The sequence below is a fragment of the Cygnus olor genome, chromosome 6, assembly GCF_009769625.2.
Source record: "Cygnus olor isolate bCygOlo1 chromosome 6, bCygOlo1.pri.v2, whole genome shotgun sequence".
Lineage (NCBI taxonomy): Eukaryota > Metazoa > Chordata > Aves > Anseriformes > Anatidae > Cygnus > Cygnus olor.
Window position 1 is genome coordinate 26,404,571 of NC_049174.1, and position 16,781 is coordinate 26,421,351.

General features: G+C 46.9%; 1 protein-coding gene across 7 annotated transcripts in view; it reads right to left on the reverse strand.

The window, feature by feature from the left end:
* The window catches only part of GLI2 (GLI family zinc finger 2), a 193,005-nt gene that overhangs the window by 10,997 nt on the left and 165,227 nt on the right, over positions 1–16,781 (reverse strand). For all 7 annotated transcript variants that reach the window (XM_040561197.1, XM_040561199.1, XM_040561201.1 and 4 more), the window contains exons 7-11: positions 16,203–16,416; positions 14,586–14,699; positions 10,990–11,121; positions 7,164–7,313; positions 3,317–3,481 (exon numbers count right to left, since the gene is read on the reverse strand). In XM_040561197.1, coding sequence (XP_040417131.1) covers positions 3,317–3,481; positions 7,164–7,313; positions 10,990–11,121; positions 14,586–14,699; positions 16,203–16,416 — 775 coding nt within the window. The remainder of the gene's footprint in view (positions 1–3,316; positions 3,482–7,163; positions 7,314–10,989; positions 11,122–14,585; positions 14,700–16,202; positions 16,417–16,781) is intronic.

The following is a 16,781-nucleotide window of genomic DNA, read 5'->3' on the forward strand; positions in this document are numbered from 1 at the left end:
AAGCATGCTTCCTGGTTGATCTTGGCAGATCACTTGAACAAACTAAATCCTCGTAACACCACACTGGGGTAAATATTTAATATATTTTAAAGCTGGGTAAACCAAAACATAAAAAGTAAAATTGTTTATACATCTCATGCAACCCTTCGGATAAGGCATTATAGAAGTATTATTACTGCTATTAAAAGCTATTTGAAAGAATAGACACCCTCCCTCCCCCAGTGCTGAAAAACCTACATTAAATAGTTCAATGATGTTTGGTAAGTTCCTTTAGGCTCAGTAGTTCTGATTTTCAGACACCAGTCATTTGGGTAATGTGATCACTCTGGCCTGGAAGGGCCAGACATTCCACCTAACGGGGTACAACCATCCACTTCATCAGGCCACACCTCCTGCAACCCAGCTGAGCACAACTGCTGATACCTTGGCACACCTTCATAACCCCTGCGTTATTCAAACACTAATGCAGTGGACACTAGTGAAGTCAACAACTTAGGTATCTCAGACACCTCCCTCCTACTCTCATGCTCATAACTGTGTGATTCTCCTTAAGGTGGAAGAATTGGAGGTCTCCCCAGGAACTCAGCATCACCAGCATCAATTTCTGCATGTTACTCCTGTTTAGCTTGAATTGGAGAAAATATCACTCTGAGCCTTTGGCTGACAGTGGACTCATGCCACTCTACTGTGTATGCACTGGAGAGTGATCTCAGGATGAAAGCCCCTTTTCCAGAAGTGACTTTGAAGGCGTGCTCTGAAGTAAGCCAAATAATCATTGAAAGTTTACAATGAAATAGTGCACGTGACATTTCAACAATCAAACAAAAGACAGTGTGGTAATATATACCCATATATATGTTTGAATAATACACCTATGTCCTGTTGCACAATGATAAAGACAAATACAGGGAACCTGGAACTTCCCGCTTAGAGGAGACATGAGTGACTAACTCTGAAACTGTGGTGTATCCCACGTAAACACGGCAAGCAGAGGAAAATATTTGGTAGGTAGCTAGGAACCACCATAGAGTTACCAATGGGTAATGGGAAATACTCGCAGCCACAAAGTCCTGCTTTGCATCCATGTGGTTTTGTGAGCCAGGGTGTCAGTGTATTTTGCTAACCCATTGGTCATTTCCAAAGCTGGTTGCAGGACCCTCACCTGGGCCTGCTGCCCAGTGCAATAAGCTTTGCCATGAGGGACGTCATCTGTTGCAAAGGATCATGTTGTATGTTCCTCAAAAAGAGAATATCAAATATATGGCCCAGAGACCCATTATATGCAGATCCCTCACAAATCTCTGGGCATGCCTCTGCTGCATCACAGAGGGCTGAAGAGCAGTTCGGGAGTGAGTGTGACCTCAAAAGATCCCACAGTGCCATGTAGCTCACTTGGTAGGACTCAGCTGACTTCCTACCTGTTATTTGAGTCTTTAATTTGTGTTGCTGGATGCAGCCTAAGCCAAGCATCAACATGTTAGATCAGGGTCCACAAGGAGTTGGATGCTTCTGCCCTACAACTTCACCTTTACACACAATGGGAACCAAGAGGAGCAGAACTTCAAGTGTGTACAAGCTCTGCTCTGATGGTAGGAGTCGTCGTCACAGACCTAGTACAGCTACCGATCTGGATCACACGGGAAACTGAACTAATTTGAAGAAATGGTATTTAATAACACAGACAAAGGCAAAATTCCACATGTAGGAATGTGGGACACCAGCTGAACAAACAGAAGGTAAGACTCTAGCCTGTCTAGGAAGGATCCTATTTTACGCGGTCTATGGGCAAAATTAATTCACATGCTGCTTTCAGCGTGCACAAACTGGGCAGAGAGAATCTGTATCCATCACTGAAAGTTGTGTGAGAAGTCTTGATCCATCCACATCAGGATCCTTAGGGATGGAAGAGAGACACAAAATTGATTTAAGACAAGAAAAAAAATACTGCAGTAATGGGAGACTTCAGTGGTTTGATTGACTTACTTAGTTTATGAGAAAGAAGATGAAGAGTGACTTAGCACTGTAGTGTTGTGGAAGGGAAATAGCAACAACGAAAGGGACATTGGATCCAGCACTGGAGCAAGTCAGAGAAAGCATCCAGGGCTAGAAGAAAAGCAATTTCTAATACCTGAAACTTTATCAGTGAGATTAAATCAAGACTACCTACCTTCCAGTAGAATAAGCTTTAACAGAAGTCAAATTATGTTTTTATCAAAGACCAGTTACTGGGAATGCAGGCTGCTCAACAGGTGAGAGGTTGAATGTCTTGGTCGCTCCTGACCTCAAGGTCTGCATAGCCTTGAATCTACCCCAGCGCAGACACAGGTTAATTTTAACCCATGTCCTGCTGCGGAAATGGCTCACTGGCAAAGTACAATCCTGATATTTGGGTTTAGACCTCAAACAAATTAAAATAATACCAGGATTCAGGTCACCCGTTGGGTCCATCTCAGCATCACACAGCACAGAAGGGCATCCTAGAGTTTGAATCCTTATTCTGACTCCAACAGAAGAGCTTCAGCCTACAGAGCTCTGGTTATCGCTGACAGATATTATGCCAGAGATAGAAGTACTCCCCCAAAGCCCTTTGTAGACACAGCATCGCTTTAAAAAGCTGTCATCTGTGGCAATTGCGTTCCATTCTCCAATAGTCTATATTTAACTGTTGCAAATTAGGCTACAGACTGAATTCTTCATGGCTGCAAACATTATTAGAACTTTGGAGTGTTGTTTTTTCTTCCCCTGTCAGCTAATTAGTGGTAATATAAATTTCAATCGTTGGCCATGGTTGATTGCAACAGACCATCACATGCGTTACAATAAAGGCAATTTCCTCTGCTCCCCTACTACTAATAGTGGGTCTTAATTAGCCAAGGTTAACAAAGCATTGCATTGTGCTCTATCATTGTACATCAAACGATGGAGGGAGTATTATTTCCAGAGCATCAGGATCCAGGGTAGCTGTTATACTACTGCAGGTCTGCATCACAGTAACATTAAACACCACATGCACAAATGTACAATCCTATTCACACTATTAAAAATTATAATTTTGGAAAATGCTCACTTTCATTTCCAAAGACGATTAAAAAGTTTGCATACTTTAACATCTGTTTATGATTTCAAACATGGCTTTCATAAATATAAAGCTAATGTGGTCTGGCTCTCCAGCAAAATAAATCCTATTAAAAAATAAGAAAAACCTCTCATTACAGTAGGTTTCTTTTTACATGAGTCCAGCATGTAAAATGTATGTTTATTGTCAGCAAAATTAAAAAAAAAGCCCTCCGTTGAGCTGCGGTGAGCCCAGGCTTACCTCATTGGAATGCGTCCTGTTCTGGTGCTTGGCTCTATCTGAGGCATTGGAAAAGGCTTTATTGCAGCCTTCATGTTCACAGACGTAGGGTTTTTCTCCAGTGTGGGATCTCAGGTGTGTCTTTAAGTTCTCCAGGCGGGAATAGGCTTTGGAGCAACCCTCAAACTAAAATAAAAAAACACAAGAGGACTGATTAATTAACCAGAAAAATTTGATTTTCCCCCTGCCTAAACCCTTCTCATCTGTTTCTCATTCTTTCTTTTTTTTTTTTCTTCCCTTTAAAGGGCTTGTGTTTTAGGGAACAACATCCACTTTGTTGGGAGAATTCCGCTCCCAAGGCAGGCTGAGAGTTTGAGCAGTGACTCATGTTTAAGGTGCTGCTCCTTATTGGGTACCCACCTGACATTTCAACAAGAGACTGCTTTTTCCAGCAGGGTTGAACAGCCGTCTGTTCCTCCCAGGGCTCTCTTAGGCATCCCTCTGCAGCTAACATACTCAGAAATGGAGGCCCTCTCCTTCCCACCCAGAGAACTGACAGCTTCTCAGCAGCTTGACCAGCCCTGCAGCTTCCCTAGCCCCAGAGCTGGAAAGACCACACCATTCTCTAACACACAAGCAGAAATCTAGCAACCTTTGAAGTTTCCCAAATTACAGCTTGGGTCTACTCTTGGAGGATGCTGTGGTCAGGCTGTCTGACATTACCACTTTAAAAAACAAGACTCTCAATCTTGAAGACAGATGGATTTTTGGATGACACTAAAGGCCAGAAGCCTTTCTCCTGGAAGGAAACCAGCTGCCCACACAACGAGAAGGAGCAGCTTGGGAGATATGGTCAGGCTTCAGGTGGTGGATGTCCTGCCACCCTCTGCTCGGGCCGGGCTGGACGTTTCTCCCTGCACCTGTCCTTGCAGCAAGGGAGGATATTGTCAGTCACTCATACCCAGGAGGCTGTCTTAAATGCTTTTTGATGAAAAAAGTGGGAACTTACAAACACTGAAAGAGGTTTTAAGAAACGTAAGTCTCCCTTCCAAATTCTGGCTATATGTGGCACTCACTGTTCAGCTTGGAGAGCTGCAAATCCTGTGCTGCAATTCCTACACAAGTACCTTATAATATACCTTCAATTTCAATGAGCAGTCCCTCCTGTTGTAATGTACGAAAGCCACAAGGTGTTGCATTCTAGTCAGACCGCCTAAATATGTTTGCAAGTCTAGTCCAGCTGTGGCAGGATTTTGTTTTGTTATGCTTGAGTCTTGGTCAGTGAAAAAAAAAAATTAAAATGTCATAGCAGGACAGGTCATGCTACAGCTGAGTGTCTGATTTCCCTGTGGGCAGATGAGTGGTCCTACACGTCTGTGCAACTGGCCCTTCTGGGCAGAGGCCAAAGGCAGCTGTATGCAGTAAGAGCAGCTGTACCTGTCTCCTTGTACTCCGAGGTGTAGCCTGCCCTAACTGGAGTGAGGCAAATATGCAGCCCAGGAAACTGTTACTCGTCTTGGAAAGCCCAGAGCGAATGCACTTATTTTGGGGGGGTGGGGAGGGGCTTGTTTTTTTGACTCCCCTTGTCCATCAGCTCTGCTGAGAGCAATGATTGCAAAGGGCTGAACACCGGGGGTTTAGCTGAAATAGTGGCCATCATACTTCCCACTGCTGCAAGAAGCAACACTGGAGCTGTCGCTCTACCATTCTGCTGCCTAACCAACCAAGGAGTGAATTTATTGCCTTTAACATGTGCAGTAATTTAAGTGCCACTGGCCTGGCTCCGCACAGACAGGACTCTACTAATGAGGTTCTCCCATTCCTTGCCATCTGGGACCCCAGCATGTAGGCACAGGTTGATCTCATGTAGCTTTGTTGTTCTGGAAAAGACGTAGGGTTACTCCAGGTTCCCCTTATGGTCTGGCATAAGGATGGTGGACATAAGGCAAACTTTCTCTGCTGTCTTCTGACACCCAGGTCTCCTCAAGGACAGTAGAAGCATCCTTCAGGAGCTGATTCCCTTTGTAGATACGTCAAGGTGGGATAAATCCGGTTCCCCTTCCTCAGACAACTTTCACGAACCCATTAGACCAACAGAACATGCTGCAACTTTGAGAAGCACAGTATAGCCTTTTCTTCTCCTGGCCTGGGCAAACCGGAGTCGCTTATGGTTACTGAAATACATCATTCCACTCACTGGAAAACAAAGGGAACTCAGCACAAGGCAACTCATGTGTCCATTCTGGTTTTGCTGGATACTGACACAAAAATGCAGTTCCTAAGAAGAAAAGTACTGAGGCCCCATTTTCAAATAAAGGCTTCTCAGCAAAGCATCCTGTGCATGTTCAAAGCAGTTGTTCCCACTTGTATGCGTGGATTTGATTATGTCAGTGGGAGTTCTGGCTGTCATCTGTTGAAATAATTCTTGACCAGATCCCAGGCTGCAACTGGGCTCATCTGTAGCTTTATGTACACCACAAACTTCTTGTCTGAAACAAATGGCACTTTGAAAAATCACTGCCAGACTTGGGCAAGGAATGCTCTGCCAAACAAGGGCACCATCTGCAGAGCTCCCATGTATCCCAGTCAGTTGGAAACCGCCAGGACTCCAGTTCAGGGAGAGTTGCTGTGACATTTTGCACACACAAGGACTGCAGGCAGAGGATGACTTGAGACTGCAAACTCCCACAGCCTTGCCATTGCTCCAGTGAGACACAAGCGAGGCTGGAAAGAGGCAGGATTGAGCAGCGGTGCTTTTCCCTGCTCCATTTCAGTACAAAAGAGGATGCAGTCCCTGCCGGTTTTCACCTCCTGAGTCCCTCTGCTTGGAAGGGCAGGGCTAGTCTTCCCTTGCTGCTCCCTTCACAGCACACTGCTGATCAATATTCCTTGATACTTTTAAGGAAGATTGGTAAAGTGCTAGAACTGGGCAAGGTGTTTTAGAAGATTAAAACAAAGGACATGGCCCCATGCCCTGGGGAGCTAATGCTCTAAATTAAATGAGCACAGGGCTGGAAGATGGATAAAGGAGTCATGCAGCAAGCAAATCATACATATCCTAATATTTGTAAGCAGGAGCTGGGGCAGAGCCAGAAAGGGAGCAGCACTGGAAGTGACTAATGGAGCAGAAGAGGAGGAAGATACGGGAGGAGGGCTCAGACATCTGCCAAACAGAAAGAGAGACTCATCTCTGAGACCCTGGAGAGAGGAATGGTGCAATGCTGACAGTGGAGGAGGTGTGAAGAACTGGCAGGAGGAAAAGGGAGGGAGCAGAGGGGATCAAAAGACATGCGTGGACCCTGGGGCTGAAGCCTATATGGGAAGAGATGATGAGCATCTCTCTTCTCCTACCAGCCAGCCACAGCCACTGAACTCTATGGCTCACTTATCTCCCATGCCCCCTGTCAAGTGTCCTTTGCTGCCCCACATTGGCCAGTGGCACGGTGGACACTCCACATGGGATGGGAGATATGGGCTTTAATCTACCAAGGTTGAGGAATAGATAAGCCCAGCTCTCCTGTGTGCTAGGCAAGCCCATACCCACAGGACTGAGGTAAAAAATGTCACCCTGTGCTCTTCCTCAGGCAGTGTTTAATGCTAGGTGCCATGATGTATGCATGCAGAAGGTGTTGGCCCAGCTCCCAAGGCAGGAAGGATGCTTGTGTGCATGCTCTGGTACACAGGGGAGCGTGTCCCCAGCAGCAGTACTGGGTGATGCTGAATTACACACAACCAGGGCTGGGTGCTTCCCCACGGTGTGGTTTCTGGTTTCCTTCTTGGATGGAAGCACTAAATCGCCTGTTTTTCACCTTAAGTGACTTGTCCCGCTTGCCAAGCCGAGCTGCGCCACACGGCCCTGCCAGCTCACCGTGCACTTGTGCGGCTTCTCTCCGGTGTGCCTTCGCATGTGCACCACCAGCATGTACTGAGCCTTGAAGGGCTTCTGCTCCCGCGTGCAGTCCTGCCAGCGGCAGACAAACTCCTTCTTCTCCCCGTGGATGTGATCGTTGTTGATGTGCTGGTGGGAGAGAAGGGAGAAGCAGGTCACTCCTGGAAGAGCTGATGCCAGCAAAGCACATATGGTGCTCCCCAAACCAGCCGTTCCCTCCCCAGTGGTCAGGCTCTGCACCTGGGCGCCAGGTGCACGGATAACACCGATGACCCCTCCGTCCGCAGGGACACAGGAGCCAGTGCTGTGGTCTGGCGTGTCCTGGAGGAGAAGGTGCACAGCAGCCACCTGGGTGCTGGGTCCAAAGCAGCTATAAATCAGAGGTTTGCCCTAAGGGCTGCAAAGGAGACGGGGACCTGCAGTGCCAGGGAGCAAGGAGCCCTCTCGGTGCCTCCTGGGTGCCCAGTGCCAGTGTTATGGGTGAATGGAAGATGAAACTAGTGCGCATTTCACCACCATTTCTGACAGTCATTTCTGTCTGCTGAATCCTCCTGTACCTCACCATACCACTGGGACCCTTCCTGGGGTGCTGTGAAGGAGCGGGCAGAGGAGGAGATGAGTGTGGTGCTGGCTCTAAAACATCCACCTGCCCCAGTGCTGGGGCTGGCAGGAAATGGCACCATCAGCGAGGCATGGGTGCTAGGGAAGGCTCGCTGGCCTCAGTTACTGCTAATTACTTGGGTCCCTAAAATCCCACTTCTGGGTGCTGAAAAGTCGGCCCCAGAACGGTGCCTTCATCTTCCCTGGGAGGAAGACGAGGGTTGCTTTTCACCAGCTGCAGGCAGATGAATCCTTGATGAAAATAAACAGAGCCAGAGACCAGCCCATCGGCGGTGCTGCTCCCGCGGCAGCCCTGTCTCTCTGAATGGGGTCTTGCTGCCAAAAATAATGCCTGTCCTCGCTCCTGTGTTTTTAGCAGACATTCACTGACAGGAAATCCTAAAATAAACCACTTTGGGTTTGGGTTTTGTTTTTTTGAACTGAAACTTTTTTTCCAGCCCCTGTCTCCACCCCCTGGTCAAGGCCAGGCACACATGTTGCGGCTTGGGACGAGACTTTGTTGGGGTGGCGGGGCAGCGTGAGGACACAGAAACTCAGGAAAACAGAGTAATCTGCCTTCATGGCCCTACTTGACTCCAGCCCCGGCATTTTGTGTGCTATGACTGAGTCCTGGGGACAGGGATCTGCTGCCTAGGGGCACAGGGTCTGCCCAGGGGCAGGAGGAGGCACGTGGAGCTTGACCATGGGTGAACACCGAGAGTCAAAGCCCCACGCCAGGACGATGGGGAGAGGTTGCAGCATGCAGCTTTGGGTTAGGTTTCAAGTGGGTTTGGAGCACAGCTGCCTATGGTTCTGCTTTTATAACGTGGCATTGGTGTGAGATTTTGGCAGAGATCTAGTAAGCTCCTTGGGAGACCTATGGACACAGTAAACCATGTCCAGACCAGACTGGAAAGATATGTCTCCTGGCTCTGTTTGTGTGGGAATCTGACTTACAACCAAGACTACGCACGGCAGCGCTAGCAGGGAGCATATGGGCTCGCCTGTTGGGTCCCCCTTGGGCCGGAGGAAGACACATTTATCGGAGGGGGACTGCAGCCCCCCTTCAGGCGCATGAACTCACTGTCTGGGCAACATCTGCTTCCCATCACGCAGCGGAGGAACAGTCACACAACTCACCACACTTCGACTACGCTGCTCCCATCGAACTTCTCCCATCAAAGCCCCACCTGGCCTGGGGCTTTCCTTGGGCTCCTCTCAAATGTGTGCAGCCTTCAAGGCAGGGGAGTAGTGGTGGTGCTTGCAAAAATACACCCTCATTCCTGCTGCTCCTCTCTGACATGCACTCCTCCCACAAGCATGTTGCCCACTATGTGTGCAGAACAGGCTCTGCATGCCCAGGTACTTTGCTCTGCACACAAACAAGTGTTTTTCCATGCATGGTGGGATGCCACCTTCTCAGAAGTTGGCCCATGACATCTGTATTTCATTTACATGTGTATTTTGGGCATCCCAAATCCACAACCCCATGTTGCTAGTAATCATAGTACAGAAGCCTCCATTTTTATAACCATCCACATTTAGGAAAATCTTGGACATTCTGTCAAATATTTTTCTTTGGGTTTTCTCTGGAAATAAATTGTGCTGAGCTGCCCGGATCTGCCCTGCACTTTGCTCTGGGCAGAGTTAAAGGGTTCGTCTTACATCTGAGACGGAAATGCACAACTACCGCTGGACACATGTGAGACCAGCCCATCTGACAGGGCTGCTGTGGTTTAACTTCAGTACAGCAACATCCCATGGCACGCAATGTGCAACCCATTAAACAGAACCCCCCTATTGCTCATTTGGCCCTGAAAACAGTTTCCAGATCTGTCTGTCCTCAAGGAGTTGTTGCCCTGAACCAGTGACTTCAGGCAGGGGTGGGCAGGTGCTAACCTTAGGTTGAAGAACAGCAAATGCCCCAAATGATCAAATGCCCCAGTCTCTCTGGGCTAAGGTAAAATTTGTGTGCAGAGCTTGGGAGACCAACGCAAACTTGGTGGCATCTAAACCTGACTATAATAAAACGAAGATCTACAATAAAGGGTGAGAGCAGATGTGAGCTTTGTAGTGCTTTGGAAAGAGGACTGCAAGTGAATCGCACATGTGTGGCCCCGGCAGGCTTGGAGCCATGCTGAGGCAAGCAGCAAAATGCTGAAGGGGAAGCAGAAGACAGCGGCTCCTGACGCAAAATGTTCTCAATCCATCATTTTGCTGCAAGCAGCGTGGTTGCTGGGGCTGATGAATTCCTGGCAGCTCTGGGCTGGCTTCAAACAAGCAGGGCTCACACCACAGACTCAAAATGAGGACTGGGAGAGTGCTGGGCTGAGGGCAGGATGGGGCTCAGACACAGATCGTGTCTGATTTCTCAGGGATTTGCCTTGAATTTGAGGGATTTGTCAACCCCAGAAGCCAAAGGAAAACCAAATGGTGGATTCCCAGGTGAAGCAAAGCACACAAAAGGTTCTAGGAATTAATTAGAACTGAAAATCCGATTAATGACTTGGTTTGGGGATCCTTCAGGGAGCAGTTTTGACATCGGTTTGGGGACATCACTGTGATTATGGAAGGCTTATTTCTCAAATTTAAAAAAAATCAACTCACTTTCTCTATTTCAGGCCCTGATGGAGACACTGGAGTGTGTCTCCAAGCTCTGGAAGTGTCCTATTTTTGACTCCAGGGGCAGGGAGGTGGGAAGGATGAGCTGGGCAGGTCAACAGTTCCTAAGTGACATGACCCCACAGCTCATGCCACAGGAGCATGAAATGCTTTCATGCCTTGGCCCAGGACTGAGGACAGCACAGACTGTTCCCAGTCCACAGCTGGTGTAAGTGTGTGGGGAGGCTCATTGACTGTGCCCAGAGGAAAGGGAGGGGCTCAGTCCCCCTCCCCATTTTCTGGTCAGGTCTTCTGCATGGAGTCTTCTTTTATTGGGTTGTACAAGAGGGAGACCAAAATGCAGCCTCAGCAGCTGGGAAGAGAGCGACGTCAAATAATCTATGATTATTTCATACTTCCTGCAGCTAAACTCCTCGGGGAGCAGCGACCTGCTTTGGCAGTGTTTACACACTGTATCTCTGATTTGCACCTTTAGTAGTTCCCTGAGTGAGCTCTGGCTGTACAGCAGCTAGTGATAAAAAATGAGGACAAGTGCACAGAAACCCAAATTTATCGCTGGGGTTTCCTCCCAGCCATTACTCACATGGACGAGCTGCTCTTGAGTGTCATACTCCTTTGTGCACCCTTCCCAGTGACAGTTTGTCTCATAAATAACCTCAGGCTCCTGTTTACATTCATCTTTATCTAGATCTTCTTTCAGGTCTGTCAGATGCTCCTGCAACACACAACAGTGCATTGTATAAGGTGAACTTCTTTCATCTAAATTCCTCTGTCACTCATAGATTACAGGGCAGGTATCAACTGATCACTAAAGTATGGTAGCAACACAACTTCCTTGATTACAGAGAAATAACGAGTTACAGAGTTTTGGCAGAAATGGATCGGACTTAATGACAAGACATGAAACACCCCAAAGCCATGGTTGCGATGGTGCTTGGCTCCAGCCAGGTCATGAGCAGCTGCAGGAAAGGCTGGAGAAAAGAAAAAGCTGGCTTTTGGTATTTGGTTTTGTCCTTTGCTGAAGCAAAACTTCTGATCTGTGAGGAGTAGGGAAATATGAGCAGGAAGCAATCACAGAGCAGCCAAAGCTTTTGGTTACCACACTCACCTGACACATGCTGGGGAGAGGCATTCTATCTTCTGCATCTTTCAACAGATGGAAAATGATACCTAACCCTTACCCAAAGATTTATGCCTCCAGGGCACTCCACAGGGACAAATGCTGAGCCCTCAAAGCACTCCTCTGGAATCAGCAAATTTGGGAAGCTTGAGCAAGATCCCGTGATGAGTGGATTGCAGAGCAGAGCTCCAGGGGCTCTGGCTCCAGTCTGGGGCCCACTGGGATCTTCATAAATAAGTTAATTTAATGCTGGGCATGCTGTGAGCTCTCTCCTGAACTTCTCTGTCTACCCATTTCCTCAGTGCTAAATGAATCAATTTTTTTTTTTTTTTTTTTTTTTTAACAGCCTGCTATGAGGATTAAAGCATCGGCACCTCCACAATAGTGTAACATACAACAGAAATGCAAATTGGTACAATTCAGAGGTAAGGACAAGGGGTCAGTCCTACAGACAAGGCAAACAGCAGCCAATATTGACCTGGGAATACCAAACCTTGCTGGTTTTGACCCCCTTCATTCCCTTTCCTCCCAGTTACTACCACTGTCCAGCACAGAGCATCCCACCTCTAGGGCAGCTTTAGACAGGAGCACCTGGGGAGACGGACCCCATCAGATGCTGTTCCTCGTGATCTGATGCTCCAGTTGGTCCTGCAAGTATTCAGCCACAGCCAGATCCATCTCAAATCGTCTCTGACCTGCCCAGATGGATCAATTTGGCTGCCATCTCCTTTCCCATCAACACCTTCCCAGAACCTACTGAGGGGCTGCAATGATTAATGGCTTAATGACATTCTATGGCTTGGAAAGTGAGATGTGCTGTATGAGTTCAACAATTTTCATTAACTAGCTCATGACACACATGCCAGCTGTGACTTTTCAATTCAACAGTTCAGATATGGAGAGGAAGAGATTTGTTTTAATTAGCTCTTAATCTAAAAATAATAATAAAAAAAAATATTGCAAGGTGGCTCTTGGGACAGGAAACTGTAGTAATTCACAGAAAGACTTATGGTGATTCGAAGTACATCAGAGCCCAGAGAAATAGTATGAGAAAGTTCAAACAGCAGTTTCTTTTTTCTGCAATTCCTATGTGGCTGAGCTGTGAACACTACCTTTGTTGAAATGTTTCTTTCCAGAGAAAGCGGTCTCTGAAAAAGTGAAATTTTCTACTAAAAATCTTATTTTGCCAAAATGTTTCTACTTTCCAATGGAAAAAACTGAATTGAAACCATTTTAATTTGTTGAAGAGGATCGACATATTTCATTTCTGGCTTGTTCAACATTAATCTGAATTTACATTGGAGCTATCGTGGTACCATAAGAGCACAGTAACTCAGGTCCCTCATGCCTGGTGCTCCATTGTGTGCCACAGATCTTGTCTGAATTACATTTTTTATAGTGCACACCATCATGGGAGATACTGTCTGGCCAAGGATTTTAGACACCCAAACCACAACTCACATGAGGCGTTTCCAATACTGCATTTCCAAAACAAAACACACACACACACATGCTTTTTTTGGGATGGTTGAGCTTCTCACTCTGCAAAAAAATGTATCAGTCAGTAATCAAGTTTTCAGCAGAGTCTCCAGCAGAATGGAAATCCCCAGATTTAACAAGTGGCTGTCGCTTAGACCGGCTGAAAAGGAGACACCCTCGACATTCAGTCTTTTAACCTGCTCTCCTTGCCAGGAATGGACTGTCTCTTACCAGGCACTTTCCAATAATTTCTCAGTCAATACTGAAATGCTGCAAGATGTGAAGCTTACACTTCCCTTGGGGTATTACTCCACACATCTCCTCATTAGGAACTAGTAGACTACCAAAGCACATTTTCTTTCTCTTAATTTTACCTTGTTATTCTAATCAAGCCTCCTTGTAACACTTTAAACAATCCCCCCACCTTCTTTCAGTGCTTATTTCACGTGGGACTCCGTGGATGAAATACTGAGGCAGGGCTGCAAGGGAGAGCCAGGCTGGTGCTCTCCAAGCACTCCCGGCTGTTGGGTACACACCTCTCCAAATCCGAGCAGAGAAAAGGTGGATGACAGCCGTTGAGAAAGCGGCTGTCTGTCCCACAGCTCCTCTGCTACAGATGCTTGAGAAAGCAGGTGATGGCTTTCAGATCTTTTTTCATTTGCTGCAGGAAATAAACACGTAGCCCTATTAGCCCTGGTGGTGGCCAGATTGGTTTTTCGGGGCATGTGCTTTTGCAGCAGTGTGTGGATGCACTCCTAAACTCAAAGCTCCAGAGAGATGCCTCTTTGCCCTAATCGTGCTGACTACAGCATGTTTATCTTTCCCTGATATGCTATCTTCATCAATTTTACCAGCCCCCTGATGACTGCACACGTTGCTGTCCCCATGCATCATGCTGAGACCTGCTCCTGAACCAGGGCAGAAGGAGAAATTTGTCATCAACCCTTCCATTCGCTTGACAATAACATGGCCTAATATTTCATGAAAATGAAGTGCCCAGAGCACTCCTGATAGTTTACAGTTGTGATAAAGGACGGTCAGATGGATACTGTCAGCCATTAAACAGTTTGCAATCACAGAGCTCTGGAAAGAAAGCAAAGGGCTTTGGGCCCTTCTTGGTGTCAAACGTTGTGTCACTGGTGTAAAGGATGTTGCTAGGAGCAATTCCTTGTTGAATCAAGAAGTCCTTTTTTTGCAAGCTTTCTACCTACATGCAAGATTCCCTTGTAATCTATGCTTGCTCTGAGACACCAATACTGCTTGCTTTGCAGCACAGAAAACTCAAACATCATTTTTAAAGTTATCATGCTTCAAACATTCCTTCCCTTCTCCCTTTGCATCCAACCACAGCAACAGCATGCCGAGTCCCAAGCACACATTCGAATGCTTCACTTGGTCAAAGAAGCTCTGTCCTGTATTGTGCTGGGCTTTCTGCTTCAAGAGACACCCACCTGCCTGGCACATTGATGCTTTGCTCCCAGCTGCAGCAAAACGTGCCAAGAGTATCGTTCCCAAAGACAACAACACCCTGCAGCTTTGCTGCCTTGGGCCCGCAACACTTCTCACGCCAAGAAGGTTACCTGCGTGGTCGGGGATGCTGGAGGCAAGCCCTCAACTTCGGTCTTGACTTTGCTGCGCTTGTTAATTACTGGGTTGACAGTGCTGCTCACGGCCGACTCACTGCTCTGCTTGCTCTAGGAAGAAAAATGAAGCAAGATGTGGCACCAGGGTTTGGGATTAGAGACTCACTGCAGCCCCCAGCATTGTTAAAAGGTAACTATAAAATCAGTCAAGGTTGAACTTCAAGAGTGGCTGGGGACAATGGTGTATTGGCCTGCTGGCATGGGTTTCGTGTGAAAACTAGCCTGTGTGGGTTTGTGCAAGGCTGAGAGGGGAAAATAAAGGGCACCATCACCTTCTGCAAGCTCACCAGTGAGCTTGGCTCTTTCAGAGCAATCCAGTCCCTGTCAAATCCATCAAAATGTTATGCAACCCCCACCCAAGCCATGATTTATTTCTCAATGTGATGAAATGATTTGTTGAGAAAATGAATTCCTGGGGGGAGTGGGGAGCTCTGGTTACATGTGAGGGCTCCATCATGCTGGGTGCATGAAAGGCTATGTGTATATTTTGCTAAGCTCTTAAAAAATGAGAACAACTTCAAGAGAAAAAACTATCCTGTTGTATATGCATAAAATTGGAACATTAACATTTTAAATACACTCTTGCTAATTGCTCAAGATTGGTCCTGCAAGTTATTAAACAGAGGCATAACTCCTGACAGCCACATTATTTTGGTAGCCAGTTTGTAAGAAGAAAACAAAACCAATCAATCAAATAACATTCAATAACAAACAGAGTTTGCAGTGCAGCAGCCATGAGAAACCCTAAAACAATAAACCAGTCTGAAAAGTTCAGTATAATACAACTAAAACAACAGTTTGAAATGGGTGTGAAATGAAGTGAAATAAGTCTCTGGGGAGAAAACCAATTGCAATTTAAACTTCCAAGGAACGAGTATGGGAAGGGAAAATGATTAAAAATGTGTTAGACATATTCACTAACCATATGCATGGGGAGAGTATGTGCGCACACGGAGATGTGTGTGTGAGTACACAGGTATTTGCATGGACTGGGTGAGGTGTATGATTTCATACACATTGTGGCATTCGTTTTCAAAAAATGGCCCTTCATTTTGCAAAACTTGTAAGTAAAAACCAAGAGCAAATACACAATGAGAGAGAAAGCCGCCTGACTACTGAAAAAAAGGAACAATACGTAAAACAGCTAGAGGTCTTGTGTAGGATGCACTTATTTCCTAGTGAGAAAAGGGATACAGTTCTTTAAAACTATCAGCGTGATTCACGTCAGTAGGAAAAAGGAAGGAGGGACTGGTGAAAGAACAGACAAGGCTTGATTCACAGCATTCATGTGCTTACCTGGCAAAACCCTTCAGCATGTGCTGAATCCCATTGATTTCAACAGCACGTAACACATGTTCAAGGAGATTTGCTGCCTGAGATGGTCCTGCACATCACGTTTAGTGCTCTGATGGATCAGGGCCTTTCGCTCCTGCATAGGTATTTGTGTGCGTGGGTGTGCAAGGAAGGTCGGTGGGCCAGTATTTGGTTGTGACAAGTCCAGAAATGCTTTGTCAGAAGGAAGAAAAAGAGATGTAAGGCGAGAGCCACCCCTACCTGACTGGAGTCGGAGATGCAGTTGCTGTTGCTGCTGATCTGTGCTGCAGGCGGGTTGACGGAGATGACCGCCATGTGCTGCCGAGGGGGAAAGGTGGGAGACGGCTGGATCAGGGGAGGAGTGTGCCCGAAGGCTGAGCTCAGGCCTCGCTGCTGGGTCAAGATCTGCTGGTACGTCACGGGGTTGATGGGGTGGGGGAAGCTGAACGCGGGGCTGCAGCAGTGGGAGGAGGAAAAATGATGAGGAGCTATTTTAAACCATGTTTATCACGCTGGCTAGCAACTGACCCCAGTTTGGCCAGGACTTCTCAGAGACTCCAGAAAACTCGCTGCAGTGTCCCAGCTAGATGCTTTAATGCCACAGTAGGCCTGGCAGTCTGCTTTACTGCAAAGACAAGCTTTCTCTCATGCGTGCCTCAACAAACTTTTTGACCCACGTATCAGACCGGCTGTACTTTCTTTGCTTCCTATGTTTAAAAACAGCCAAAGCCCTTGGCAGGGAGTGCAGGACACATCTGGATGCATCTTTGCAGCCCTGCAGCTCCCAGCTTTTCCCAGGCAGACCTATTCTGCAGGCTT